The sequence below is a fragment of the Aspergillus lucknowensis genome (assembly GCF_044049455.1).
Source record: "Aspergillus lucknowensis strain CBS 449.75 chromosome Unknown BJX67scaffold_70, whole genome shotgun sequence".
Taxonomy (NCBI): Eukaryota; Fungi; Ascomycota; class Eurotiomycetes; order Eurotiales; family Aspergillaceae; genus Aspergillus; species Aspergillus lucknowensis.
This window is the reverse complement of record NW_027263614.1, coordinates 27,881-53,366: the sequence shown is the minus strand read 5'-3', so window position 1 is coordinate 53,366 and position 25,486 is coordinate 27,881. Positions and strand designations below refer to the sequence as shown.

Here is a 25,486-nt window from a genome sequence, read left to right as displayed (position 1 = left end):
CACTTTCAGCCCCACCCGCCACATCCAGCCGAACAATACCCCAGTCCCCGACAGACTCAGAAAGACCACAGTGGCTGGAAAGGCGACCAGCCCTCGTCTGAAAGGTCAGAAACAGACTCGAGATATTCCTAAGTTGTTTATTCGGGTATCTGTCTCTTCGGTGATAGATCTGTTATTGTACAGCACAAGCAATGCTCCAAGGATGTCCTAAAACGCCGATAAATTTATGACCATCCCACCCGAGCAAATCCAGAAAGTACAGCCGTGAAAAGCGAAAGAAAAACGCCGTGTATCATGTTCCCATTCATCGAGTCCTCATGCCTCTCCAGGCCGCTTGCTGTTGCAGCTCACAATCTTCACCTTGTCCGCAGTCACCGACAGCTGATTATCAAGCTTGAAATTCACATCCTTGATCAGGAAAGTCCAGACTTCGTCGCAAAACCGATACGTATCGAGATGGCCCTATACAAAGCAAGTTTCTCAGCAACCTCCCGATCTACAAGGCTGATCCGGGTAAAGCCCAGACCTGGGGGTATGGGAAGGTAGAAAATACCTTGAAAGTCAGGCGGGTGCGAACTTTTTCGGCAAGCACTTCGGTAATCACACGGTCAAAGGTGGAGAGAATCTTCATGGCCAGCTGAGGCTCAATCCGCCCCTCATTGATCAAGTCATCGAGTGTATCGGTCAAAGAGAGGCCAAGGCTAGTGGAGGATGCAAGGTTAGCAAAAGGAGCTTGGGCCGCATTAGCAGGATACATGGATTACCTGCTCCCGCGGTAAAGCTCGTAGTAGGCCTGAGTGCTCATCTTGACGGGCCGTAGGAGCGACGATGAGACGTAACAGGTAGTTGATTGAGGGTTGGTTGATGACTCAAGTAAGATGTGGGGATTGGGAAGGCAGGCACGTGATATCAAGTGAACGAGAAGTTACATCACGTGGACGGTCCTGGCGACCTTTTCGAAAGCTACGAACTGCTCATATCTCGAGGCTGTTATTTGCGTCTCAAGGAAGATGATTAAGATAGCATGCCCAGCACCTAGGGCGGCAGTTTTTGCGAAACAACCAACACTAGCTAGCCGATCAATACTTTCCACGGCGCAGCTCCAATCCAATACCAACGAAAGTAAGCACACAGATCTGGAATACAATAACTCTAAAGCTAAGACCACAGCAAATAAAATTACACAGAACAACAGTGATGGCTCTGCACAAACGTCAGGGGTCCTGTCCGCATCGGACCAGAAGCCGCAGCGGACGAAGACCACAGCTCAAGCAGATGAAGACGTACGGCGACGACTTGAAGAGATATCCGGAGAAGGTGGTGCAGCCGGAATAGAGTACGAGGACGGAATACCCCAAACCATGAAGCGTAGCGTCAGAAAAAATATGTTTCGCTATATCTAAATCAATGACAGTCATCCAGTTCCATCATTCATCGTCAGGGGCCGAACAGAAGCCAGGCAAACTCTCAAAAGATAGAAGAATATCATGGGGTAACACACTACGTTCCTAGTTGAAATAAATTTTCAATTCCTAACTATTTTCCTTAGCCAACTCGGATATGTGCCACCCATATGTAAAACACGCTGTAAAAGTCATGGAATTGATAATGCAGCAGTCAAAACCTTAAGCTCTCAAAACACCTTAAGCTCAAACGCCCTCCTACACCATACCGTCTTCTTCGTAGCCAAGAGAAGCATGTTCATAGGCATAAAAATACGATGATATTCGAAAGGCGTCTTGCTAGTTCGGTCATAGCAATCCTAAGTTTGAATCGATTTAGCGGTTTCCGACCATTCCCGCCAACACACCAGCGCCAATAACACCACCGTCAGAGGCTTCCCGCAGAAATACCGACTTCCCGCTCTTTTGAGGTCCAGTGCGCATAATGAGCCGGTCGATGAATTGCTGGCACATATCCTTGAAGTTTGGATAGTGCTGGATTATGCCACCTGTATACGCAACGACAAGCTCTTCTGGGCCAGATTGCCAGTCGGCGGGTGTGGGAGAGGGTGAGATGACAGGGACTATTGGACCTCGAACGCTATTCAGTCCGTTTGAATGTGAACTCGGGGGTTTTATTTGCGAGGGGAGGCTCGCGATATCGCAGGCAGGCGAAGCAGCATAGGAGCTTTGCGGTGAGCTCTCATGGCTCTCCAACCTCAACTCTATTTCCCCGGCACAGGCCAATAGACCAACAACCGCCGCAGCTATCAAGCCAGCAGACCGTCTCTGGACGGTTCTGGCCACTTGTCGGAGGACGCCAGCGGAGGTCGCATCCCACCGCCAGGTGTCGCCCAGCGGAGGTAAAGAATGAGTCAACTCAGCAGCAAGCTCTTCGTCTGAGCGCGAACGCGCAACTTTGTCAGATACATACGACGTTGTCAGGCCGTATTCCTTGGTGAGATCCGCAGGTAACACGGCTCTCGATACCCCAGTAACGGTTGTTAGGTAGTCCATAAAGATGATCCGAATCAGTTCACCAATGTACCTGCCACCCGTCATATACTCGAAAGGCTGAAAGCCAGGACGCGCGCTGGCTGCGTCGAGTTGGTCATCCCATTTGGTAACGATATCGAGCTCTTTAAGGGGAGGTAAAACACCCGATATTGTCCACTCGGTATTCACTATTATTTCCGAGGTTTCTGGATCGCTCCTCCTTACATGATTTACCTTCGCTTCGTGCAGTGCGCTGAGTTTCAGTGGGATCGTGGCATTACAGCCTGTACCCACTATAATGCCCATCGCCACCCGGCTGTTGGGGAGGGATTTGACGGCATACGCAAGGGAGACGAGTGTAGCAACCGCGTCGTTTGTGATGGCCGCAATCCTAAGTTTTGGCAAAGCGAAAAGTTTCCTCCGTTTCGTAGAGGGCTCATCATCATCATCAGGTCGCCGTGTATGCTTCTCATATCCGCTGAGTAATATCTTCCGAAGATTGAGATCCGAAGTAATGGCAAAGCCCTTGCCCATCGGCATGAGTGTCGCCTCTGAGAGAGATTCCTGCCTAGGACATGTCAGCTAAAGCCGGATTGTCGGGCTATCGAACCCTGAAGGCATGCCCAGTAATAGATGCGAGAAAACGGCGCCCTACATTATTGGGAAACTAAAGGTGATACCCATGTCTAATTCTTCCGGAACTGTGCCTTTCGTCGCGTCGGAAGTTAGACTTTCGGCCACGACCTCCGCGATACAGTCCCCAATCCACGCAAAGAGATCCTCTGCGTTATCCATCTTCAAATGTTCCTGGATAGGCCATGCCCTCTCAAGCGTTCGCTTCACGCGCTGTGTCTGCGCCTTGCGGAGTGGCCTCTCTGAGGCACGCGTGCGCGCCATATCGGGGTCAGCTGTATCTGCCAGAAGTTCAATGAAAGCAACCCGCAAGTTAGTCCCTCCAACATCGATCGCTAAATAGCGGCCTGTCTCCAGGCCGGTGGGTAGCTTCGAAACGGGGGTCGGGAGAAATTGCTGGTCTGATTCCAAGGCCAGTTTTCGGTATACTGTCGATAATCGGCGTGCCAATCTGTACAGTACTGCTTCATCCAGAGCCAGTGGTGATAAGAACTCATCAACCTTCCGCTGGTGTTGCAGATACGCCCTTACGCGTGGGTCCGTCTCTGCGGCTTCTTCATCCTGCTCCTCGTCCACGTCAATTGGGTCGTCGTTGATTATTTCATATTCTTGGACAGTAGATAGCCCTGAGCGTGCTGAATCCACTGAAGCCATTATGAGGGCGAGTCGCGGAATAACAAGGAGGCGACGCGGGGTGCGGAGAGACGAAACAGCTCGGTAGATTGCAATAGTGGTCCGTGAGACTCACAGACTGAGGTTGTAGCCTGGTCTCGTGGGCGCTCGATCGGTTGAGAAGGGGCCGTTGGAATTCTATGTATTCATGTGCATGCCTTCGTGAATTGTCTATCGGATGTGGTATACAAGGGTCGTCTATTGGGGCGGGTGGGATATGTAGCTAGGAGGGAAATCCGAGTCGAAAACGAACGAACAGATCCCTGAGCAAGGGCAGAAACCGGGAGGTCTGTGATAAATCCCCACGGATGGTCAGTCTTGATGTTACAACCAAAATCTATGCAGAGACGCGTGTCCTCGGTAAGGTGATGGGGAGGGATGGACAACGGTAACAATTCTCATGCAGGAAGCCAGAGGGTTCGCTGAAAGGGAACTGGCCATATACAGGGCTACCGCGTACCTCTCACAAGATGCTAGTACCGGTCCCGAAGATTGTGGTGGGAGGTGGCAAGGTGATACACAAAAACCAAGAGGTGGAATGGAAGGGCGAGACAATCAAAAAGGCAGCAACTGAGTAATATAGGGAGAGCGACAGGTTTCCAAGAGAGAGTAAAGGCTAAAAAGCCATGGGACCAGCCAGCGGCATTCCCCACCATTCGGACCGCAAACCAGAAGGTTAAGGCAAAAGCAAAGAAAGGAAAAGAGGCCGCGGAGGCCCAGAGGACGAGAAAGTCAAGAAACGAGGATGATTTGATGCGATGGGATGCGACCATCAGACACACGATGTGACCCTGCCTGGTCGGATGGAGGACTGGATCACGACCATGACTGGCGAACCTGCTCTCGAACAACTGCTGAGTCTTGCTGCAGCAAAATTTGTCAAATAATTCGTGCTGCACCTGTGATTGTCGCCGCAGTTCTGTTGCATCAGTCGAGCTGGCTCCGGAGTTTCCCCATTCCCCTCCGTCATCGCCGTTCAACTGGAGCGAAGGACCCGCATCGTCAATGCTTCCTCGACTCCACAGCGACTCCAGCCTTGGCCTCTTTCGCCAAAGGACGGTTGAACTAAGAATCTCGCCTCAGCCTTTACAAATAAAACGTCTCAAGAAGTCGAGATTTTGGCCGACTATTCTTGCCACCACGAATCCAAGAAGCTCTTTGCCATGTGGGAGTTAGTTGGTGGGGCGGTTGCCTCCAACAGTCCAACAACCGCACACGGCGCTCGTGATGGAGAGCTATATTAATCACTACTTCCTCAACGCCGTTGGCTTCGAGGCCGCCAAATCCAGCAAGCCGGCCCAGAAGCCTGATTCGCGAGGTCTGTGTGTCCGGTGGATCGATCGGTGCAAGTCCATCGTGGTGGGATGCATCGTCGTCTAGCTTCTTTTGGGCACTTCTTGGAGCAAGCTCTATGAATCCTCACCAGCTCAATACGAGCTCACCCGACGGCTGAACTGTAACGCTCTATCAATGATTCAAAATCAGCCCCCAGCTGTCAACCTGTCCCATCAAGCCACAAATGTGCAGCGTGTCAACTGACTTCGCAGGTGACAGCTCATTGCGGGATCCCGCGATGACAATCGCCAACTTGTCCTCGTCGAAGGGTGGACCATCCAGCAGAGCATCCGCGCAATCAACACTGAGGTCTCGGGAAAATAAGGAATGTTTTCTGGAGCTATTCTCTGTCAGCCTCACGGTGAGAGGGGTCGGTCTTGTCATTATTGGCACGCCCTCCGAAGTCGGAGCTGGGGATCTTTCTTTTCTGGTCAGCCGTGACTCCTCGCCCTTGGCTGTTCGGGGAAGCCCCAAGTTCCTCATCAAAGGGAGAAGCGCGGCACTGTTAATACACAGAGAAAAATAGAGATAGAAGGCTGCCCCGCATGATCAATGTGTATATCTCGACTGTTCGAGCGGAAACTTTGCATCATCGAAGATTATGAGGGAGAATGATTCAACGGTGCTCCTTGCATGGTCCCCGGAGATATGTCTGAACGAGATTGTTGTCGGAGAATTTAGATGCCGCCAATTTTGTCAGGTCAGTTCCAGAGCAAAAGTGATCAGTAGCTCCTCACTTGACCACGATTTGGAGCTGGCCCTCCAACCCAACTCCAGGGCCAGATCCATTGACATTGGAGGTGATGGAGCAGTCAGCATTGTATGAAACAGAGAAGGATGGCGAAGCCAGTTTGGCGCGCAGACGGTTGGGGCGGGCGAAATTCAGCAATGGCCAATACGTGACGCTTTGAAGAGAGTACGGTTGGTGACGAGCCAGCTCCCCAGACATCTATATTTCTCTTCAGAAAGTTTTAAAGGAGAAGGTGTTGGTTGATGGCCATCGCCGTCTTCTGAAGCCGTGTTATGTGCCAAAAAAATAATTTCCCCCGAACCGGAATCGAGCCGGTGACCTTTCGGTTATACGTTTCCATTACAGCCGAACGTGATATCCAACTACACCATCGGGGGTTTTGCTGCTTTTTATGATGCTAATTATCTTATATGTACAAGGGGTTAATGGAACCAGGGGAACAAGATATCCTGGTCCTCGAGACTCGATATGCAAGAATGGAGCAACTTCCCACTGGGCCCCCGACAGCAGCAGGTGAGATTCGACGAACTAGTCTGTTTGCTTAGGGTCAACCTCTTGCTTATTGCCTGAGTGAAACCAACCGGCACTTCATTGAATTTGTTTGCGACCTTGATATCTTGTCGCCTAAATATATATAGTAGCACCGCCTGAACGTTTCCAGCGGCTGAGGCACGCCACTTCAGAATACAGCAATCTACAACGAAAAAAGAAACAAATGGAGTAAAAGGCAAATTTCTGCTGCTTCAAGTTGCGCCTTGGCTTGCGCTAGTCCCTTCGGCTCGTCGAAGAGGTGGTTGAACTCTCGAGCAGGGAGAATGGTCACGTGGCCAAATCGTGGGCAATATTGCCTCTCTCCATCCTCTGGGCATGGTGTTCCGGAAGACCTTCTCGGGCGGCACGAGCAAAAGATATCAATAATGTATAGTAGTTGAAAATAACAACACTCCGTAAATGGGATGGAGCAAACAGGGTCGGCAGGGAGGAACAAAAATTTGAAACCAAAAAAATTATTTCCCCCGAACCGGAATCGAGCCGGTGACCTTTCGGTTACATGTGAAATCCATTACAGCCGAACGTGATATCCAACTACACCATCGGGGGTTTCCGATGGATGTCGTCCAAAAAATATACGACAGACAGTCTTCCAGGGTTGCGAAGTGTATGTATAAGAAATGCGGGGTCGACAACAAACCAAGAATTCTAGAACTCTGGTGTCAATTTTGCAGTTGGTAGCCCGAGGTTCTGATGATGGCCGCGGTGTCAAACCGTCGCATAGGGTCTGAGATAATTACTTTCAATTTTAGGGGAAATTTTCTTCACTGCTGTTTGCGCCGCGCATGCCTCGAGGGGCTGGTAATTCCCACGTACGGTAAACAGAGTCATCAGTTGCTCTCAAACTCACGGTCAAGTTGTAAAGGTACCTTTGCCTGAACGAATTTGAGTGGCAGGAAATATTGGGGCGGGGCGGGGAGGAAGGAATGAGATTGGAAACTGCATCACTGTCGTGATGAAAGCCCGGAGGATTCTCAGTTAAAAATAGTTCTTTAGTTACCATGGCCCGATGCATAAGGATCATATCGTAAAGCTGTGTCTGGGGCTGTGTCTGATGACGACTGGAATGTTAATTTTATGATTTCGCCCCCTGGGGTTGCCATGTTGACCGCAGGACAACACAGTGTGTATTTTAGTTTCTCGAGTGGGCCGGGTTTCTTAATCCTGGTTAAACAGCCAATCGCCATTTTAGACCACGATGGAACTCAGTTCAATGTCTGTTGACCCACGGGTAGAGAAGCAGAGAACTGATCCTTGCTGCTCGGCAGGAACGAGCTCTGCGGGAAGCTCGTGCACGGGAGGCTGGATCTCCGCTCCGAGACCCTCTCATCAGGCGGATGGGCTCCGGCTGTCGCTATGAAGATCTACCTCTTGCGGGTCCCAGCGATCTGAGCTTCATGCGGGACCAGCCGTCTTTCATCGAGGCGCCCCCCAACTTTGGCGAATTTGAATCCGGCTGCCGCAGCGGAACTCGTGCACAAGTACAGTCTGTCATCTCCACATCCCCGGCGCCCACCCCGGCGCCCACCCCGCGTTCCTCCACCATGGGCTCTGTCTGGCTCTCAGAGCGGATAATGTTGATGTTGGATGCTATCTTCTGGCTACCGGCGCGCCTATTGTTCGTAGGATGCCAGATAATATCCTCTCTGCACCTATAGATAGGCAGATCCTTTTCTTCGAGTTGCTCATCGCCATGGATGGACGCCAAACACTCCGGTAAGGTCGGGCTTCATGCACGGATTGGGTTCTGAAGGCTCATTTAAGATTTACTAGCGGAGCACGGCGCCGTCCTACTACCTTCTGTCGTGGAGAACCACGGCCTCTTCCGGTGGTTTCTTGACCACGGCGCTAACCCAAACCTTCGCAAGCAGCAAGAGTACCAGTACGGCGGGTCAAATCCAAATTCATGCGCTGCTCTCGAAAAAGCGGCACGTCAGGGGAAAGTAGAGGCTGTGCGTATGATGCTGGATGCTGGGGCCGTGATCCAGAATGGTTTCCTTCTCCACGCTGCGGCAGCAGCATTGCCCCCCAGCGCGAACCCGCATGTTGGGCCCGTTACACCAGGCAGGGACTTTGATATCAGCAGAATCCCAGTTATGGCGCTTCTAGTTGAGCACGGGGCGGACGTGAATCAGAAACAGGGACCGCAGACTGAAAATATGGTTCCGGGGTATGCAATTGTTGAGGCTGTGATGGCAGGTGCAGTACGACAAGTACGGTGGGTACTTACTGGAGCATGGAGCGGATCCCACAAAGAGGGGCCCATGGAGAAATGCGGTCGAGTATGCGTCCGCAATGGGAAGTGAGGAGATGCGAACAGTGATTCAAGCCAGGGTTGAAGCAGGACTTTAGATTTGCGAAACAGAGTGGTAAATTTGACTACAGAGCAGCTGGAAAATGGGCAAGTAGGTCAACCCAAGAGACTTTGTCTCCAGTGTGTTCCAGGGCGGGGGGGATGTTGATCAGCTCTTCCCTAAAATTCGCCGATGAGTTTATCTTGAGCGATCTTTGTCGAAATTATGAAGCACTCGAGCCTTGTATCCAAGTGCGAGACTGTGATTCGCAGACCCATACTCTTATGTACCATTGTTGCGGGGAATCTTGGGTCGAATTTGTCTTACAAGGTTTGGTTTGGGGTTTTCCCTGGTTGGGTGGATCAGAAGCTCCGGCTCCCCACCCGTCACCCGTGATCAAGAGCTCCAGCTCTTGACGTCGATCGTCACAACGCTGTGTCCTCCTTGATATCCACCACACCCAGCAGGTTCGGATGCTGGACTCTTCTTCGGCCATGGAGAAGCAGGCAGAGAGACTATACTGCAGAGATCGACTCCCACGCCCTGTGAGCCAGAGCATAACGCGGCGCCACCGATCCGTCAACCTGTTTGCCGGCCTTCTGGGTCTAATCTCAGGCATTTGGCTTGGGGTCCGATGGCTTCCTATCGTCTGTCCCAAGATTAGGTTGCCTTTCAGCTACAATCATGCTGGATTAGTCCATGATGGGAATTTCTTCGGCGGCGGGGATTCCCTCGCGGACTCAGAACCAATACCATTTGAAGCTCATATCATGAGTAAATGCCCGGACGCACGGGACTGCTTACGCGAACTTGTCGTGCCGACTATGGAGCAAGTTGGAGACAAAGTTGATTTTGAGCTCTCATTCATTGCGAAGTAGGCGGTATCCCACTCTCGCACCAACACGGAACTAACAACCTCTTAGCGTATCCAATAAGTCCTCGGACGTCGAGTGTATGCATGGGCCGACAGAATGTATTGGAGACATGCTCATGCTTTGCGCTGCGAATCTCCCGTTCGCGCCAGAAGGCAGCGTTGCCCAGGTTTCGGGTTCCCGCACACCTCCAGTTCGATATCTCGGGTTTTCAAACTGTCTCATCAGCTCCTACACGGAAATCCCAGACAGAACGCTGGTCGAACAATGCGCTTTAGAATATGGCATCGATTTTGACGCCCTGAATGAATGTGTCAGCCAGCAAGATGACAACCCGAACCATGGTAACCAGGGTGAACCGCCGCTCAGCGGGGTGGCCCTTCTGCGCGAAAGTGCTCGACATAGCGCGGAGCTCGGAGTTAGGACTAGCTGTACAGTTCGCCTAGACGACAATGTATGGTGTATCCGCGATGGCGGGGTCTGGAAGGATTGTGCTCGGGAAGGCGAAGGAAGTCAAGTGTCTGTACTTGTTGAGGAGATCAAAAAGCTCTGGAAGCAGCGAAACTGAGGCTTCTAACCTCGATTCATTGGTTTTATTACGGGTGGTTGTTACATGGTTGCTCTCGCTTTATGAAGTACTAATGATGTTTATGGTCATGGCTGGATACGTTATTTTTGATTTATTTTGGGCTATATGCATCAAGACTAGGCTGGAATCCAATAGTCGTTATGCTCGGGAGTTGAATGAAATTGCTTTCGTCCTATCCAGCCTTTTGCAAAAGCCTTCGCCTCTTAGCAATTGCCTTGCTCTTTTCCATTTTCAAGCAATATGAGAAAGAAGTACCTGCTCCTTAGATCTGTGTACCTAAGCCTTTCTACTACTGAATGTGGGCCTGGATCCTGTTTGTCCCATGCAGACACATTAAGACACTCTCTTGGATGCTGCCATATAATATCCATCTATGCCGAGCAACCAGGCATCTTCCCGCACAGCAACAAGGTGTCACTCACCAAGTTTGTTGATACTATTTAATGTATTGCCATGATTTCCATAACAAATACAATTTGCTTCCACAGAAATATCTGGTTCTCTTTCGTCTCTAGAAACACCACAGCTCCACATAGTCCTCCCCCCCCAAAACCACCCCACCTAACCTTTGTTCTTCATTGCTTTCGTCGCTTAAGATAACACGAGCCTCCCATCCGATGGCTTGCAATAAGCCGGGCATCATGTCTTCTTTCTTCCCCAGTGGTGTCAGCGACCACAGCCCACAGAAGAAAATCGATGAACTCATTGGCAAGTACCAGAAGGTCGACGCCCCAGGCCCTATCGTGCTTGACCTTCTCAACAACTCGGACAGCTACTGCACCCTCATCAATGCCCTTCGCCGTCATATATCTCTTGCTAAGTGCCGTTCTCCAAACCTCGAAGACGGCCAAATCACCGTCTACGACAAGGCTTTGCTTATCCTCTCCAACTACGGGGATCGCGTCACCGATCCCGGCGTAATTGCGCTCTACTTAACTGAGTTCCTTGGGGTGGTGCCAATCGCTGCTACCGAAAATGGCAAAGACGTTGTGGCAAGCCATGTTGAGCTGCAATGCGTTCTGGAAAGAGGTGAGTACTGCCTCCACTTGCGTGCTCGATGGGTTCTGACTCCCAGTGCTATTGGCAGTCCGTGCAACTCATGAGATGAAAGCGGTCGAGGATCCCTTCAAGAAAGAAGAGAGTGAGCTAGAGGAGGCCAATCTCGGTATTCACGATGACTACAAACCCTACGTCCCTGAGACTCATCACAACGACGACGAAGAGATGAAGTACACTCCTGAGCTTGAGGGACCCGCGATGCCCGACGTACGTGTGGCCAGACTCCTCGAGGTCTATCAGCAGGCAAAGGAGGATTACTTGCGTGAAAAAGAAAGGTATGGTGTGGAGAGCCTCCCGGCAGTCCGATTTCTTCGCGATACGGCGGAGAACACCCTCCGATATCTCCATGACAATGGACTGTCGGGCCACGCCTGGGTTCCAGATCTTGAGGAGACCTTTGCCGCCGCTAGGGACAGAACGGTGCAGCTCCTAGGCGGTCGCAAGCGCCATTTCGACGAAGGCAGATGGGGAAGACGGTCCCGAAAGAGAGGCCGCCGTATTGTCGACTCATACCGTCCTCGTGAGGGTGGTCAGTGATAATACTCAATGGGGACGGCCGCTGCGGCAGAGGTTTGGGATTCCAATAGGGTTTTACAACCATGTAGTTCAAGCTTTCCTGCCTCTTTCTCTTCTATCCTTTGTTTTATGCTGGTTTCAACGTGTTGGATTTCGTTTCTCCCTGCAGAGCGCGTCATTTGTGGATGACTAATATCCACAAATGGCCTTGCTGATTGGCTGAAGGTGGGTGCGAGGAACATCACAAGGCACAGTCACGCCTGTGTCGGTCCCACGTGCCACATCCCCACGATTCGGCCTGTTTCGTCTGTTTTATCGCTCACCCCGAACTTGTCTTCGTCTTTTGCCTCTTAATTTCGCAACATCCGCCTCGCCAGGCTCTCTCTTCGCAATTCAGTCATGGACATCTAAGCCACATAGTCCCGTATCCTCTGTTGAGATGGCCTCCTTTCGGCCGCCCCAGGCCGGATCCGCTTCTGGAGAAAGCAGCGGATCGTCAACGTCGAATGCTCAATACACCCCCGTCTCAGACCGATCTGTTGATGAGCACTCAAGCCGTGGTGCAGCTGGTCGATTAAGGCTGAAGACCGATTTCGGGACTGCCCAAGATCAGTCTTCCGACGATGACGTTGACGAATACAACTATAATGACGAGGCTCGACCAAAGTTCAGCCGGCCCAGGGTTCCGAAGTATACAGTTGTGGAAGAGCAACAAGTCGTGAAGAGATTTGACCGCAGGCTAGTTCCATTCCTTGCGCTTCTCTACCTACTCGCTTTTCTCGACCGTTCAAGTATGTGCGTTAGCTTGATGTTAGCTGTAGCGGGATTTTCTCTCAACGCTCTCCAGCCTTCGTTTTTAAGGCGCTCGCTAACTTTGCCTCAGACATTGGAAACGCAAAAATTGCTGGCCTTACTGAGGACTTGAACCTCTCATCCTCCCAGTACGAATGGCTTCTGACAGCCTTCTATGCTACGTACATCCTCTTTGAGTGGATGACCCTGCTCTACCGGGTAGTCCCCGCGCATATATACATCTCCCTCTGCGTTTGTGGATGGGGTCTTGTGGCGTCACTCCAGGCCCTCGCTACTACCTTCGGGACGATGGTTTTCCTGCGCGCAGTGCTCGGAATTACCGAAGCCGCGTTCGGACCGGGCGTGCCGTTCTACCTGTCGTTGTTCTACAAGCGTGAGGAACTCGCGTTCCGAATCGGACTGTTCATTTCTGCGGCTCCATTAGCTTCTTCATTCGCTAGCAGCCTGGCCTGGTTGATCGTGAAATCCAGTAGTGACGGGCCGATCGCCCCGTGGCGTACGCTTTTCCTCGTGGAAGGATTTCCCAGCGTCATTGTTGCTGTTTTCGCCTGGTTCGTCATTCCCGACTCGCCGGGGACCGCTGCCTTCCTTGAACCCCGACAGCGGATGGTAGCCCAATTGCGCGTCGGAGACGGCGGCAGGTCGGAATACCTTGGCCACCGCAGAAGATTCAACTGGAGTGAAATCGGCAAAGCCCTAGTCGATCCTAAGTCCTACATCACAGCTGTATGCACATCCTCCATTGTCAGAACTATACTGAACTAATTACCCCAATAGTTCATGTTCTTCAGTTGTAATGTAGCATTCAGCTCCATGCCTGTCTTCCTCCCAACAATCATCCAAGAGTACGTCCAGCCACCCTTGATATCGAAACCAACTAACCTTCATCAGCATGGGCTATTCCTCCGTAAGTTCGCAGGCCCTCAGCGCACCCCCATACCTGGTCGCCTTCATCGTTGTCCTCATAACATCATACCTTTCCGACCGCACCCGCACCCGAAGCCCCTACCTCATCGCGCACGCCATAGTTTCCTCAACCGCCTACCTCGCTATTGCACTCTCTGGCCACTTCCACGCCTCGCTCCCGACAAGCGTCCACACATTCATTCGCTACCTCTGTGTCTACCCAGCCACGGCGGGATTCTTCTCTGCCATCACGATTATCATCACGTGGAGCATGGACAACCGCGTCGCGAAGGAGGGTAAGGGGGCGAGTGTCGCGATACTCAATATCATCGGACAGTGCGGCCCACTCCTCGGGACGAGGCTGTACCCCGCCGATGATGGGCCTTGGTATGTGCGCGGCATGGGCGTGTGTGCGGCGTTCATGGGCCTTGTTGCTGTGCTTGCGTTTGTGTTGAGGCTTATACTGCAGCGGGCGAACGCGAGGCAAGGCCAGGAGGGAGGCGACGACGGGACGGATAGAGAGCGCGAGGTGCTGATCTTGGGATCTGGGGTTGTCGAGCGGAAGGAGACCCGGTTTACATATATTGTGTAGGTGATATTGGCTGATATCACCTTGATTTTGGAGTCGCATTTCCTTGCGATATACCAGTTGATATAAATCGTATAAATCAGATCAGCGGAATCAAGTTATTAGATGGGTAGATATATAGCCCGAATGCATCGATATGAACCAAACAAACACCCTGTAGTGTACTGGGGAGTCAACAAATGAAACAAAAAGACGAAGACGCCCAGAAGAACGCTCAATTCTCCACAAAATACCATATAATACATAAATGCAAATGCCCTCACGAATTATAATAGGCGGTTTTGCATGACTCTGCGAGGTAAGTCCACTCACTCCTTACCAAGCCGTATGCCCGCCGTCGATCAACATCGTGCTCCCCGTCATGAAACTGCTCGCATCACTCAGCGCGAACAGCGCCGCTCCCCTGAACTCCTCAGGCGTCGCAAGCCGCCCCAGCATATTCTCCGCCTCCCAAACAGCCCGTGACGCAGGCTCCTTCGCAAACACCTGCTCCACCATCGGTGTCACAATGTGCCCGGGGCACAGCGAGTTCACGCGGATCCCGTGCCTCCCCCACTCCATGGCCAGGCTTCGAGCTAGCTGGATGACCGCCGCCTTGCTGGAGTTGTACACGGGGGAGGTCATCCCCTTGTTCGCGATGAGGCCGGACATGCTTGCGATGAGGAGGATGGAGCCCTTCTGCTGGTAATTGAACATCTGGCGGGCGGCGGCTGTGGCGCTGTGGAAGACGCCGTTGTAGTTGATGTCCATGACCTCGTGCAGCTTGTCGAGGGAGTGCTCGAGCGCGGCTTGGAGGTGGTTTATCCCCGCGGCAGCGATGAGGCCGTCGAGCCGGGAGTTCTCGGCGGCGATGTTGCTGAAGAGGTCGTTTACTTCGCGAGCGTTGCGGATGTCGATGCGTCGGTAGTGCAGGCTGCCGCCGTAGTTGTTTTCGGCGTGCTCCTTTGCGGCTTGGAAGTCTGGGTGTGGGGTTTCGAGGCGGTCGAGGCAATATACTGTTCTTGTTAGGACATGTCGCCCTTCTTTTGTTTTTTCACAGAAATTCGTGGGTTAAGAGAGGAGGTACCTTTTGCTCCAGCTTCGAGAAGCGCCTCCGCCATAGCTAAGCCGAGACCACGTCCGCCACCTGTAATGACATAGACGCGGTCTTGGAGGTCGAACTCGCGGAACCGGTGCGGCGGTCGGAAGGTCTCGCTGATTTCAGGTCTACGCGCTTGGATGTGGTTTGTGTCTTTGTGGGGGTTAGGTGGTTTGGAGGACTCTGGGGCTGTGGTGTAGGTGAATTTGGCTATGGCGAGGGGGAAGCGGGAGCAACCTGTGGCCCATGATGCTTGCGCCGGTAGTGTGCGTGCTGAGTATAGCGAGGAGCGTATGAGTGTTGGGATGGAGCGAGAGAGCGCAGTGCGCATTGTGACGTTGTATGTGTGTATATGTTGTATAGTGTTGTATAGATAGGGCTATGTATCAATGGAAGAGATAGTTTTAGGAGGGAAGAGCTTGCTGAAGCATAACAGGAGGAGGGGGTGTGTGTATTGGTAGAATTAGAAAAGATATCTTGTGCTATCCAAAGTCCTTTGAAGGGCCGAGTTTATATTCTTGGGCATCCGCAAACGTAACCCCTATCGCCATTGCTAGTGGATCACGCAAAACAAAGCAAGATATCATGGGAACAAGGGAAAAAGTAAAAAATAAAAATCGTGAGGGCCGCGTGACTGCTTCAATTGGGGTCTTCCCCTCAGCATGACTTCAATCAACGATCCAGACGAGTTTCCATGGTACGCCGGCAAGATGGCCAGACCCATGCGACGGGAGGGCAACGCGTCTAGACTCGCCATGCGGGTGGGGACCCAGGAGATAACCCGAGATAATCGAGAAGCGAAGGTAATAGCGGTGAATGCGGGATTGGAAATTGGTTCCAAGGGGCCGTGAAGGAAGGGCAGGTGAGCATCGTGAGATTTTCAGACTGCCGAAGATGGCAGGTCCAGGGTCCGATCGGGCGAGGCATGCATGTTCATGGGGTGGATGTCGGTCCACCCACTGGGAAGAGAAAACGGGAACCCGAGTTCTCGAACCTTACACGGGGGTGAGCTGAGAGCTGGAGGCTTCATCGTCTCAACGTCATCGCCAGGAGGCAAGAGGAGCGGGGACGGGTGCCGTTTCTTGAGACTGGTGTAGAGAAGTCGACATCATCGTTACTGTACTATAGCTGTTTAGCCGCCACAGCACGGCTTCGAGATCGAGCGGGGAGCATGGGAGATATGAGTGCTGTTCCAAGGTCAATGCGATACTCGGCATCGAGTGATTGTGTCACGATTCTTCCTCTCTTCCTCTTCTCCACAGGAGGAGATGAGTACACAGTATCTCCAGTGCTGTCTCGGGCTGTCTCCAATGTTTGCCCATGTCGACCTGTCATGCCTCTCCAGGCCTTGGTTCGGCCACAGTCACATCCCCAAACTACTCTCACATCAGATCTTTCTCCAACCAATGATATCCATGCAATTGCTTGAACCTGCCTTAGCGTGTCTGGCTCCTCAACCGTGATTGAACCCCTTCAGACTTGGCAAGACGAGAGCCTTAATGGTTGCATCACTCCAGGTCGTATCTCGAGCCTAGCCTTGGTATCTCTTTTCGAGGCTACTTCGAGTACAGCACTGAATCATATCATAGATACGGTTGTGTCTACGGCTTGAACAACTTGTCTCGAGATCAGGTCAGTCTTTCAACTCTTGGAGCCTTTGCTCGGCTCCTCGGGTTACCGCTTTAGGCAATTCCTGGCTTTCCGTACGCATTCGAGAACCCGACTTTGGTCGTTAATCATTCTATTTTCGTCACATTATTGTATCATAGGGCAACGTGAAAATTTTGGATCGGCATCCATGTCTTTTGATCAATACCCGATACACCTTGCCCAGGAAGAGGCCATTCTCGCCACCTAAGTTACCCGTTAGCTGTCCCAAAGTCAAGCTTCATAAGCAGTCGGTCAACGCCTGCAGCTTTATGCGGGACAAACGAACAATCGTTCGCCTGGGCGTTTGACCGGCTTCTGTGCGTGTTCGTAGTCAGCTCGAACATCATTCGCCCCTCTTCCGCCCGGGTATCATCGATATCTCGCAACCGCGCCACAACCTCTTGGATCCCCAACTCGACATCCTTCCGTGCTCGTCGAAGAGCGTCCCACACTTCGCGTTCTTCACTCGCATAGTCAACTAATGCGTCGACCACGCCTTCATCAGTCTCCAGGTCAATATTGCGCTGTATGCTTTCGAGTCGAATGACGAGAGCGATGAATTGGTCAACCCGTGTGAGTAGGCCACGGAGAGCTTGGGTAAAAGGCGTGTCCGTTAAGAACAGCGACTGTACTATGGAGTAAAGATACCGGCGGTGAGCAACGGTGAGGGCTTCTGGATCGTGTCGTTTCCTTGATTCTTCAGCCTCACCGTCTGTCGCCACGGCATCGCTAGAGAGTTTCGCCTTTGATGAAGCCGCAGTTCCTGGCCGCGAGCCCGACGTAGAGACTGTGTCCGACGCGCCCGCTTCAACCCACTCTCGGAAATGCTGCCATGACCCATCGATCACTTCCCCTTGAAAGAAGCTTCCTATTTCCGAGAGTACAAATAGAGATGCGCTTTTGGTCGCCCAGATAGCCCGCATCTGGGACAGCCTGGCATTCTCTCGCTCTCTTCCCATTTTAAGTCTGCTCTGCCCGAACCGACTATGACTCCGGGGCGGTCCCCATGGAGATGGATAACTCCTCCGTAGTGGGGTATGCTTCCACATATTAGCTAAGCGGATCTGTGCACGCCTTATACTTAGGAGATAGGAATGGACCTTCGAGTAGACCGAGATGTCCGACACTGAGAGGAATAGGTCAAGAGGAGGGAGCACCCGCAACGTGAGGGACGTCGGGGACGGAAAGAGAAGGTCGTCAAAACGCACGTTGGACGTTTCTGCCACCAGTTCAGCTCCCGCTCCTTCTGTTGTTAATCCCTGATCTCGATCAGATCCTTTCGTACTGATCGATAGTCGGATAAGCTCTCTGGCAAGATCCAGCCCATCTTCTACCGGATCTTCCTCGTTTTGTAAAGAGTACAGCTCAACCCAAGTATTATTCAGAGCAGCTGCCGCATCACCATCCTTGATCGCAAGACCGTCGAGGCTGTTTGGTACGGTCAAGGACGTGGTCTCTGACCTTCGCTGCCGTTCTTGTAGACGGAAATCGGCATGTGATACTAGTGCTGTAGCGAATTCACCTCGCCGTAAGAGTAAAAAGTCATGCAGAAGAGAAAGGATTTCAAGAATTTTAGGGAGAGGTAGTAGTTTGGAAAGTGTGCTCTGCGACAAAGAAAATCTTATAGAGCTGACGGCAGTAGACAACTTCGACGCCGATATAGGCGACTTTAGTTCGGCAAGACGATTGATGTGCTCGCCATGTAGCGTGACGGGTGATGTTAGAAGTGCCTCGGATGCACGCCCACTGGAAGGGCCACGTTTTACCCGGATAAGATTCAGCGTTTTGCCTATGAATAGTATCGAAGCCGCGGTATGAGCCGACACGAACTGAGGAAGGAGGTTGGCATGGATAACAAATTGAGCGACCGAGACAGGCACTTGCTGTTCGTGCGTTGGGGCTTCTTGAATGAAGAAGTCGCCTTTGCCCAAAACAGGAAGATTCCCATATAACAACCATGTCGATAGCTGCCTCATCCATGCAGTCTCCGCTGCACTGACCAGATGCAGCGCCATCTCCTCGATGTCCACGTATCCAGTTTGCGACTCCCCGCGAAGGTAGTCGATCAAGCTTGCACCCGAGCAGCACTGACCGTTTTCCTTTGCGGAGAACGGTTGTATAAAGCGTACGAGCTCCCCGAGCCAATCCAATCGCCGCGTCCAGGGAGCGAATTCCCCTACCACGGTCGCTAAGGGGACTATACCATATCCCCCTACATAGCCACTATCCTCGACTAGGATGGCCTTCTCGACCTCAAGTATTTTCTTCTGGAACGCTCCGAGACTATGACTGCAGATAGCCGTAGAGACGGCTCGGGATATGACAGAAGGGTGTGTGGAACATATTTGTGCCGTATGGGCTCGAATCTTAGCGTGAAGGCGACTCAGACGGGCGAGGGAGGCGAGGAGCGCTTTCTCTGGGGGCGAAAGGAGCGGAAAAGACTCTTCAGAGATAACATCTTCTTCTGTCTGGAAGCTAAAGAGAGACGATTGCTGGCCGGAGAGGGAGAGAAGGATCTCATGGAGCATTCTGGCTGAAGTTCGCTGGGCTGGTTTAGTTGCGAGCGCCGAGTGGTACTGCAGGAGACACTCACACCAATCGAAAAGGCAGGTCTTTACTCTGCCTTGATTTTTGGCGTTGCCAGTACAAAATTCCGCTTCCCAGAATCTCGAACCGACACATGTAAGACGGCCGAAGGTAAGATCGCGGTCATAGACCTCTTCTGGGTTGGCGAACTGTCGCGACGCGTGAGGGAAGCCAGCGGTGCAACGGAAGGCAATTGATGTAGCTGGGAGAACAATGGGCTGATTCAGAGCAGGGTATTGGACAGTGCCATCACTAAGGGCCCGGATCAAACCAAAATCTCTCGAAGGGTTCCGCAAAGGTGACGAACGAGTTGAGCAAGTCATCCATGAAGTTGTGGCGCCTTCTGGAATAGCTTCTTAATGCCTGAGGCACCATAAACTGCCCCACGTAACCTTAGGTAACCAACATTCATCGCCTTCCCCTCTTGCATCACCTGGGCGTTGAAGAACAACTTCTCCATGTCGTGATTTATCAGCCTTCCTAGTGTCTTTGACCTGCGTTCTACCATCTCTCTGCGGCGCCCCTCCTGCTATCACAACCACCTCCTTCCCCTCAATACCTTTGACAGAGCTTTTTCTATTCCTCTCCTTCCGACCCCGCCCTTGAGCTCCAAAGCTCTTCCGCTACGTGTCGGACCTCACCGCTTCTGCCTCTTGGGTCTATCCTGAGAGCTGTGGATAAGAGTTGGGATTGTGTGAAAGTCTTGCTCGAAGCAAGGCTTTCAACTCTATACTTTCACCATTCCCCCCTCCGATCTTCCCGTTCGTGACGCTGCGAAGCTGGGAAAGCGAAGAGCGTCTGCCGAGTCCGAAACTCGACCGGAGAAGAAGGCCATGACGGTATGCTTCGTGATCAGTTAGTCGTTTGCGACTTTAGGCGCCTGAGTTTACTGATGAACTTAGGACTCCAAGATGCAGGTCGATGCTCCTTCACAAGAGACGGTCGAAGCTATCAAGCATGGCGAGATTGACGAGTCTTTGTACAGCCGACAGCTGTGAGTGCACCTGCATTATCGGCTACCTGATCCTTCAATCTTATACTGATTTCGCTCTCTTCTAGGTATGTCCTTGGCCACGAAGCTATGAAGCGCATGGGCTCTTCGAATGTTCTCGTCGTTGGCTTGAAAGGGTTAGGTGTCGAGATTGGTGAGTCTTGCCGATGTATATTCAATGGCTGCGAGAACTGACAGCCCCAGCCAAAAACATCGCCCTTGCCGGCGTCAAGTCCCTCACTCTATACGACCCCGCCCCCGTTGCTATAGCCGATCTCTCCTCCCAGTTCTTTCTTCAGCCGCAAGACGTCGGCAAGCCACGTGCCGAGGTGACTGCTCCAAGGGTTGCGGAGCTCAACTCCTATGTCCCGGTCACTATCCACGAGGGTACCAATATCGCCGAGGACTTGCAGCAGCTGGAGCGTTACCAGGCAATTGTCCTCACCTCAACTCCGTTAAAGGAACAGCTGGCGATCGCAGATTTCTGCCACAACAACGGCATCTACCTTACCATAGCGGATACATTCGGTCTGTTTGGATACCTCTTCAACGACTTTGGAAAGAATTTCACCGTTGGCGACTCTACGGGCGAGGAACCTGTGAGTGGGATTGTGGCAGACATCTCCGAGGATGGTCTTGTTTCGGCGCTTGATGAGACCCGTCACGGATTAGAAGACGGGGACTTCGTGACTTTCACCGAAATCAAAGGTATGGGTGCCTTGAATAACGCTGCTCCGAGAAAGGTCACAGTCAAAGGTCCATATACCTTTTCTATCGGAGACGTGTCTGGTCTCGGCTCATACCAGGGCGGTGGTCTGTTTACACAGGTCAAGATGCCTAAATTTGTCGATTTTCAGCCTCTCTCTGAGCAAATCAAGAAACCAGAGCTCTTGATTTCAGACTTCGCCAAGTTTGACCGACCCCAACAACTCCATATCGGCGTCCAAGCTCTTCACAAGTTCGCGGAGGCTCATGGTGGACAATTTCCCCGTCCCCATCACGAAATTGATGCGCAGGAAGTTTTAAAGATTGCGAATGACCTCGCGTCCAACCAGGAAGACAAGGTTGAGCTAGACGAGAAGATCATCAAGGAGCTGAGTTACCAAGCTCAAGGTGACCTAAACCCCTTGGCAGCCTTCTTTGGAGGTATTGTTGCACAAGAAGTCCTTAAGGCAGTGTCCGGGAAGTTTGGTCCCGTGCAACAATGGCTGTATTTCGACTCGCTCGAGTCCCTACCCACTTCAACCACCCGGTCGGAAGAGGCTTGCAAGCCTCTTGGCACGCGCTACGATGGCCAGATAGCTGTTTTTGGCAAGGAGTTCCAGGATAAGATTGCCAACCTTACGCAGTTTTTAGTTGGCGCCGGAGCTATTGGATGTGAGACGCTCAAAAACTGGGCCATGATTGGTCTTGGAACGGGACCCAAGGGCAAGGTCTACGTTACAGATATGGATCAGATCGAAAAGAGCAACCTGAACCGACAATTCCTCTTCCGCAGCAAGGATGTGGGCAAACTTAAGAGTGAATGTGCCTCCGCTGCTGTCCAAGCAATGAATCCCGAGCTGGCGGGCAAGATCGTAACACTCAAGGATCGGGTTGGACCAGACACTGAGGACGTCTTCAACGAAGATTTCTGGGAAGGTCTCGATGGAGTCACAAATGCGCTCGACAATGTCGAAGCGAGAACTTACGTCGATCGCCGCTGTGTCTTTTTCAGGAAGCCGTTGCTAGAGAGTGGTACTCTTGGAACTAAGGGCAATACCCAAGTTGTCCTTCCGCGCATTACTGAGTCCTATTCCAGCTCCCAGGATCCCCCAGAGAAGTCGTTCCCGATGTGTACCCTTAAGAGTTTCCCGAACCGTATCGAGCATACGATTGCTTGGTCAAGAGATCTTTTCCAGACATACTTCGTTGGGCCTCCAGAGGCCGTTAACTTGTACTTGTCTCAGCCGAACTATATCGAGCAAACGCTGAAGCAGGCTGGTAATGAGAAACAAACTTTGGAGCATCTGCGTGACTTCTTGGTGACGGACAAGCCATTGACATTCGAGGACTGCATTGTCTGGGCCCGAAATCAGTTTGAAACGCAGTACAACAACGCCATCCAACAACTGCTCTACAATTTCCCGAAAGACTCGACCACGTCGACAGGTCAGCCGTTCTGGTCGGGACCCAAACGTGCTCCCACGCCACTCAAGTTTGATAGCTCTAACCCTACGCATCTCGGGTTCGTCATCGCGGCGGCAAACCTTCACGGCTTCAACTACGGAATCAAGAATCCTGGTGTCGACAAGGACTACTACCGAAAGGTTGTAGACAACATGATAATCCCTGAATTTATTCCGAAATCCGGCGTGAAAATCCAGGCGGATGAGAATGAACCGGATCCGAACGCTCAAGCATCCTCTTCTTTTGATGACAATGACGAAACGCAGCGTCTCGTTGACAGCCTGCCTTCTCCCAAATCTCTTGCAGGGTTCCGCCTGAACCCAGTCGAATTTGAGAAGGATGACGATACAAACTACCACATCGATTTCATTACGGCCGCCAGTAATCTCCGCGCGGAGAACTACGACATTACCCCTGCTGATCGTCATAAGACAAAGTTCATTGCCGGGAAAATTATCCCTGCCATTGCTACAAGCACCGCTCTCGTGACAGGCTTAGTCGCCCTGGAGCTGTTCAAGATCGTTGATGGCAAAGACGATATTGAACAGTACAAAAACGGGTTCATCAATCTTGCGCTGCCATTCTTCGGCTTCAGTGAGCCTATTGCGAGCCCCAAGAGCAAGTACGTTAGCAAACAGGGTGAAGTAGCTATTGATCAGATCTGGGACCGCTTCGAAGTGGACGATATTCCCCTGCAAGACTTCCTCAAGCACTTCTCTGACCTGGGCCTTGAGATTAGCATGGTCAGCTCTGGCGTCAGTCTGCTCTATGCCAGCTTTTACGGTCCATCGAAAGTGAAGGACCGTCTCCCGATGAAGTAAGTTCATGGAGATATTTCTGGTCGTTGAACTAGTTGCTAACGCGCGTTCGCTACAGGATGAGCAAGTTAGTGGAGCACATCAGCAAGAAGCCAATTCCCGAGCATCAAAAGAACGTGATTTTCGAAGTTACCGCGGAGGATCAAACCGAAGAAGACGTCGAAATACCATATGTGATGGTAAAACTGAGGAAGTAGAAGGGTATGGGACTACGGTTTGATTAAGAAAGCGTCTCTATACATGTGTACTGAAAAGCACAACCCCTAGCACCATACAGATATACCTTGGTTCGATTACATCAGTTAGAAGAGACTCGAAATTTAACCCTTCTCCAGCTACGGTCCTTGCATAGTAATGGCTTTGTCATCGCGTGTCAGCTTAGTGACCCATCCATAATCAACGTCATTCCACCTTGAGCTCCCCACACCACCTTTCCCAGTTGAATATATAATTGCACCTTCCCTTATCCCAAGCTTCTTGGGTTCCAATCTCCCATTCATGTTCCCTACTCTGCATAGAGTCTATCAGCTTTCTCAGCATTTATTATCGAAAAGCGTTCTTCCGAGAGCCTCGAGCTCAAGCATCTCCACAGGCTTTTTCGTCCCCACACCACTCGTAGCAACCCGCAGTATGGCTGTAAGCTTTATCTTTTGCTTACCCAAATCTTTTTGCTAAAGTTTGCTTCACCTCTCTAGACTGGTAGTTCAGGTAAAATCACCGACTGGGTGAATCCAGCCGACAAATCCGGCGAATTCAAGCGTCAAGCTTCTGTCTTCCGAAACTGGATCTCTAGGGACGCCGGAGCCGAGTTTCCCCCGGAGAAGGATCGGTACCATTTATATGTCTCTTATGCCTGTCCTTGGGGTCAGTACATCTTAATCCCTGTTTAATTGGGGCAGGAGCTGACCCTTCGCAGCACACAGGACCCTGATCACGCGGAAGCTAAAGGGCCTTGAGGATATAATTCCTTACACCTCTGTGCATTGGCACCTGGGTCCGAATGGTGAATATCTCATTCTTCAATGCCAGTTAAACTGCGCGGAACTAATTCTATGTTCTATAAAGGCTGGCGCTTCGCAACCGCAGACGAAAATGTTCCTGGAGAGAACACCACCCCGGACCCGTTACACCCCTCTTTCACCCACCTGCGTGAGATCTACTTCGACAACGAACCCGACTATGCAGGCCGATTCACCGTCCCTGTCCTCTATGACAAGAAAACGAAGCGAATTGTGAGCAACGAGGTACTCATCTCCACCTCCGTCATAACACCAATCAAACTAACAAAACATCAATGCTAGAGCTCTGAAATCATCCGTATGTTCTACTACGCATTCGACGACCTCCTACCAGAACAATATAAGAAAATCGATCTCTTCCCACCCGCCCTGCGCACCGATATCGAAGCCACAAACGAATGGACCTACAACGACGTTAACAACGGCGTCTACAAGTCCGGTTTCGCAACCACGCAAGAGGCATACGAGCGCGCCGTTACGACACTCTTTTCTTCCCTCGATAGGATTGAGTCCCATCTGGCTACCTCGAGCTCCGCCTTCTACTTCGGGAATACCATCACAGAGGCCGATATCAGGCTCTTCACAACGATCATCCGGTTTGACCCGGTTTATGTGCAGCATTTCAAGACAAATATTCGCGATATTCGCTCCGGATACCCGGCTATTCATAAATGGGTGCGCAGGCTCTACTGGGATATTCCGGCTTTCCGTGAGACTACGCAGTTTGAGCATATTAAGTGGCACTATACCAAGAGCCATACGCAGATTAACCAATTTAGTATCACGCCTGTTGGGCCGACGCCAGACATTCTTCCTAAGGATGAGGAGGTGAGGGCTGTGGTGGCTAAGAATTGAATATGTATTAATGCTCTAAGGGACACTGGGACAGGGATAATACGTCGCTGAATTGCTATGTAACTCAAGCTATTTATTTCTGGCGCGAATATCGCCTCCATGTTCCTCTATACACTATATAGTTCTATCCTAACAGTAAGTAGCAGTCCAGCAATCCCTAGATACAAAGAAAAAAAAAAAGCCACTGCGTACTTCCGACAAGCCCGGGAATTCCGCTATACATATGAAATTGAAAAAGAAAAACCAGAAAACTCCATCATGCTTCTTCGCAGGACGCCCGCGATGCGAGTGTGGATCCGAC

General features: G+C 51.6%; 10 protein-coding genes and 2 non-coding genes across 12 annotated transcripts; 6 read left to right on the top strand and 6 right to left on the bottom strand.

Moving 5' to 3' along the window:
* Positions 1-315: 315 nt before the first annotated feature.
* On the bottom strand, positions 316-805 carry BJX67DRAFT_385765 (transcription initiation factor IIA subunit gamma; the record flags this gene model as incomplete). Its single annotated transcript, XM_071033928.1, has 3 exons — positions 316-462; positions 554-701; positions 765-805. The coding sequence occupies 3 exons, from the start codon at positions 803-805 to the stop codon at positions 316-318; spliced, it is 336 nt and encodes a 111-aa protein (XP_070881245.1).
* Positions 806-972: 167 nt separating this feature from the next.
* On the top strand, positions 973-1,533 carry BJX67DRAFT_366720 (uncharacterized protein). The gene is made up of 2 exons (XM_071030430.1): positions 973-1,122; positions 1,171-1,533. Exons 1-2 carry the CDS (start codon positions 1,011-1,013, stop codon positions 1,401-1,403), a joined length of 345 nt encoding a protein of 114 aa, XP_070881244.1. The 5' UTR covers positions 973-1,010; the 3' UTR covers positions 1,404-1,533.
* Positions 1,529-4,030, bottom strand: BJX67DRAFT_309486 (hexokinase family protein). Its single transcript, XM_071027124.1, has 2 exons — positions 3,094-4,030; positions 1,529-3,006 (listed from the first exon to the last, which is right to left on the bottom strand). Exons 1-2 carry the CDS (start codon positions 3,723-3,725, stop codon positions 1,779-1,781), a joined length of 1,860 nt encoding a protein of 619 aa, XP_070881243.1. The 5' UTR covers positions 3,726-4,030; the 3' UTR covers positions 1,529-1,778.
* Positions 4,031-6,120: 2,090 nt separating this feature from the next.
* BJX67DRAFT_t88 lies at positions 6,121-6,206 on the bottom strand. The gene has a single exon. It is a non-coding gene; the product is annotated as a tRNA-Tyr (tRNA).
* Positions 6,207-6,841: 635 nt separating this feature from the next.
* On the bottom strand, positions 6,842-6,930 carry BJX67DRAFT_t87. Its single transcript has one exon. It is a non-coding gene; the product is annotated as a tRNA-Tyr (tRNA).
* A 552-nt stretch (positions 6,931-7,482) lies between these two features.
* Positions 7,483-8,687, top strand: BJX67DRAFT_385763 (uncharacterized protein; the record flags this gene model as incomplete). The annotated part of the gene is made up of 4 exons (XM_071033927.1): positions 7,483-7,596; positions 7,650-7,999; positions 8,048-8,097; positions 8,155-8,687. 4 exons carry the CDS (start codon positions 7,483-7,485, stop codon positions 8,685-8,687), a joined length of 1,047 nt encoding a protein of 348 aa, XP_070881242.1.
* A 420-nt stretch (positions 8,688-9,107) lies between these two features.
* On the top strand, positions 9,108-10,592 carry BJX67DRAFT_366713 (GILT family protein). Its single transcript, XM_071030429.1, has 2 exons — positions 9,108-9,549; positions 9,599-10,592. Exons 1-2 carry the CDS (start codon positions 9,149-9,151, stop codon positions 10,113-10,115), a joined length of 918 nt encoding a protein of 305 aa, XP_070881241.1. The 5' UTR covers positions 9,108-9,148; the 3' UTR covers positions 10,116-10,592.
* Positions 10,593-10,617: 25 nt separating this feature from the next.
* BJX67DRAFT_366711 (uncharacterized protein) lies at positions 10,618-11,978 on the top strand. The gene has a single exon (XM_071030428.1). It carries the CDS (start codon positions 11,241-11,243, stop codon positions 11,730-11,732), a length of 492 nt encoding a protein of 163 aa, XP_070881240.1. The 5' UTR covers positions 10,618-11,240; the 3' UTR covers positions 11,733-11,978.
* BJX67DRAFT_366706 (putative MFS transporter) lies at positions 11,979-14,125 on the top strand. Its single transcript, XM_071030427.1, has 4 exons — positions 11,979-12,502; positions 12,595-13,250; positions 13,302-13,369; positions 13,416-14,125. Exons 1-4 carry the CDS (start codon positions 12,151-12,153, stop codon positions 14,020-14,022), a joined length of 1,683 nt encoding a protein of 560 aa, XP_070881239.1. The 5' UTR covers positions 11,979-12,150; the 3' UTR covers positions 14,023-14,125.
* BJX67DRAFT_366705 (putative short chain dehydrogenase/oxidoreductase) lies at positions 14,126-15,570 on the bottom strand. The gene is made up of 2 exons (XM_071030426.1): positions 15,086-15,570; positions 14,126-15,014 (listed from the first exon to the last, which is right to left on the bottom strand). The coding sequence occupies exons 1-2, from the start codon at positions 15,426-15,428 to the stop codon at positions 14,335-14,337; spliced, it is 1,023 nt and encodes a 340-aa protein (XP_070881238.1). The 5' UTR covers positions 15,429-15,570; the 3' UTR covers positions 14,126-14,334.
* Positions 15,571-16,741: 1,171 nt separating this feature from the next.
* Positions 16,742-19,636, bottom strand: BJX67DRAFT_309439 (putative gamma-tubulin complex component GCP4). The gene is made up of 2 exons (XM_071027122.1): positions 19,341-19,636; positions 16,742-19,290 (listed from the first exon to the last, which is right to left on the bottom strand). Exon 2 carries the CDS (start codon positions 19,273-19,275, stop codon positions 16,957-16,959), a length of 2,319 nt encoding a protein of 772 aa, XP_070881237.1. The 5' UTR covers positions 19,276-19,290; positions 19,341-19,636; the 3' UTR covers positions 16,742-16,956.
* Positions 19,637-20,244: 608 nt separating this feature from the next.
* On the top strand, positions 20,245-25,185 carry ubaA (E1 ubiquitin-activating protein ubaA; the record flags this gene model as incomplete). The annotated part of the gene is made up of 9 exons (XM_071031685.1): positions 20,245-20,327; positions 20,393-20,478; positions 20,529-23,310; positions 23,370-23,490; positions 23,840-23,947; positions 24,007-24,175; positions 24,228-24,305; positions 24,377-24,555; positions 24,613-25,185. 9 exons carry the CDS (start codon positions 20,245-20,247, stop codon positions 25,183-25,185), a joined length of 4,179 nt encoding a protein of 1,392 aa, XP_070881236.1.
* Positions 25,186-25,486: the final 301 nt, after the last annotated feature.

Bases quoted from the DNA above. Each gene is read 5' to 3' on its own strand.
- BJX67DRAFT_366720 (XM_071030430.1), top strand. From the start codon at position 1,011: ATGATTAAGATAGCATGCCCAGCACCTAGGGCGGCAGTTTTTGCGAAA. The intron at 1,123-1,170 runs GTAAGCACACAG...CTAAGACCACAG, and splicing joins CCAATCCAATACCAACGAAA to CAAATAAAATTACACAGAAC.
- BJX67DRAFT_309486 (XM_071027124.1), bottom strand. From the start codon at position 3,725: ATGGCTTCAGTGGATTCAGCACGCTCAGGGCTATCTACTGTCCAAGAA. The intron at 3,007-3,093 runs GTAGGGCGCCGT...GACATGTCCTAG, and splicing joins ACCTTTAGTTTCCCAATAAT to GCAGGAATCTCTCTCAGAGG.
- BJX67DRAFT_366713 (XM_071030429.1), top strand. From the start codon at position 9,149: ATGCTGGACTCTTCTTCGGCCATGGAGAAGCAGGCAGAGAGACTATAC. The intron at 9,550-9,598 runs GTAGGCGGTATC...ACAACCTCTTAG, and splicing joins GAGCTCTCATTCATTGCGAA to CGTATCCAATAAGTCCTCGG.
- BJX67DRAFT_366711 (XM_071030428.1), top strand. From the start codon at position 11,241: ATGAAAGCGGTCGAGGATCCCTTCAAGAAAGAAGAGAGTGAGCTAGAG.
- BJX67DRAFT_366706 (XM_071030427.1), top strand. From the start codon at position 12,151: ATGGCCTCCTTTCGGCCGCCCCAGGCCGGATCCGCTTCTGGAGAAAGC. The intron at 12,503-12,594 runs GTATGTGCGTTA...ACTTTGCCTCAG, and splicing joins CGCTTTTCTCGACCGTTCAA to ACATTGGAAACGCAAAAATT. The intron at 13,370-13,415 runs GTACGTCCAGCC...AACCTTCATCAG, and splicing joins CTCCCAACAATCATCCAAGA to CATGGGCTATTCCTCCGTAA.
- BJX67DRAFT_366705 (XM_071030426.1), bottom strand. From the start codon at position 15,428: ATGCGCACTGCGCTCTCTCGCTCCATCCCAACACTCATACGCTCCTCG. The intron at 15,015-15,085 runs GTACCTCCTCTC...TAACAAGAACAG, and splicing joins TCTCGAAGCTGGAGCAAAAG to TATATTGCCTCGACCGCCTC.
- BJX67DRAFT_309439 (XM_071027122.1), bottom strand. From the start codon at position 19,275: ATGCTCCATGAGATCCTTCTCTCCCTCTCCGGCCAGCAATCGTCTCTC.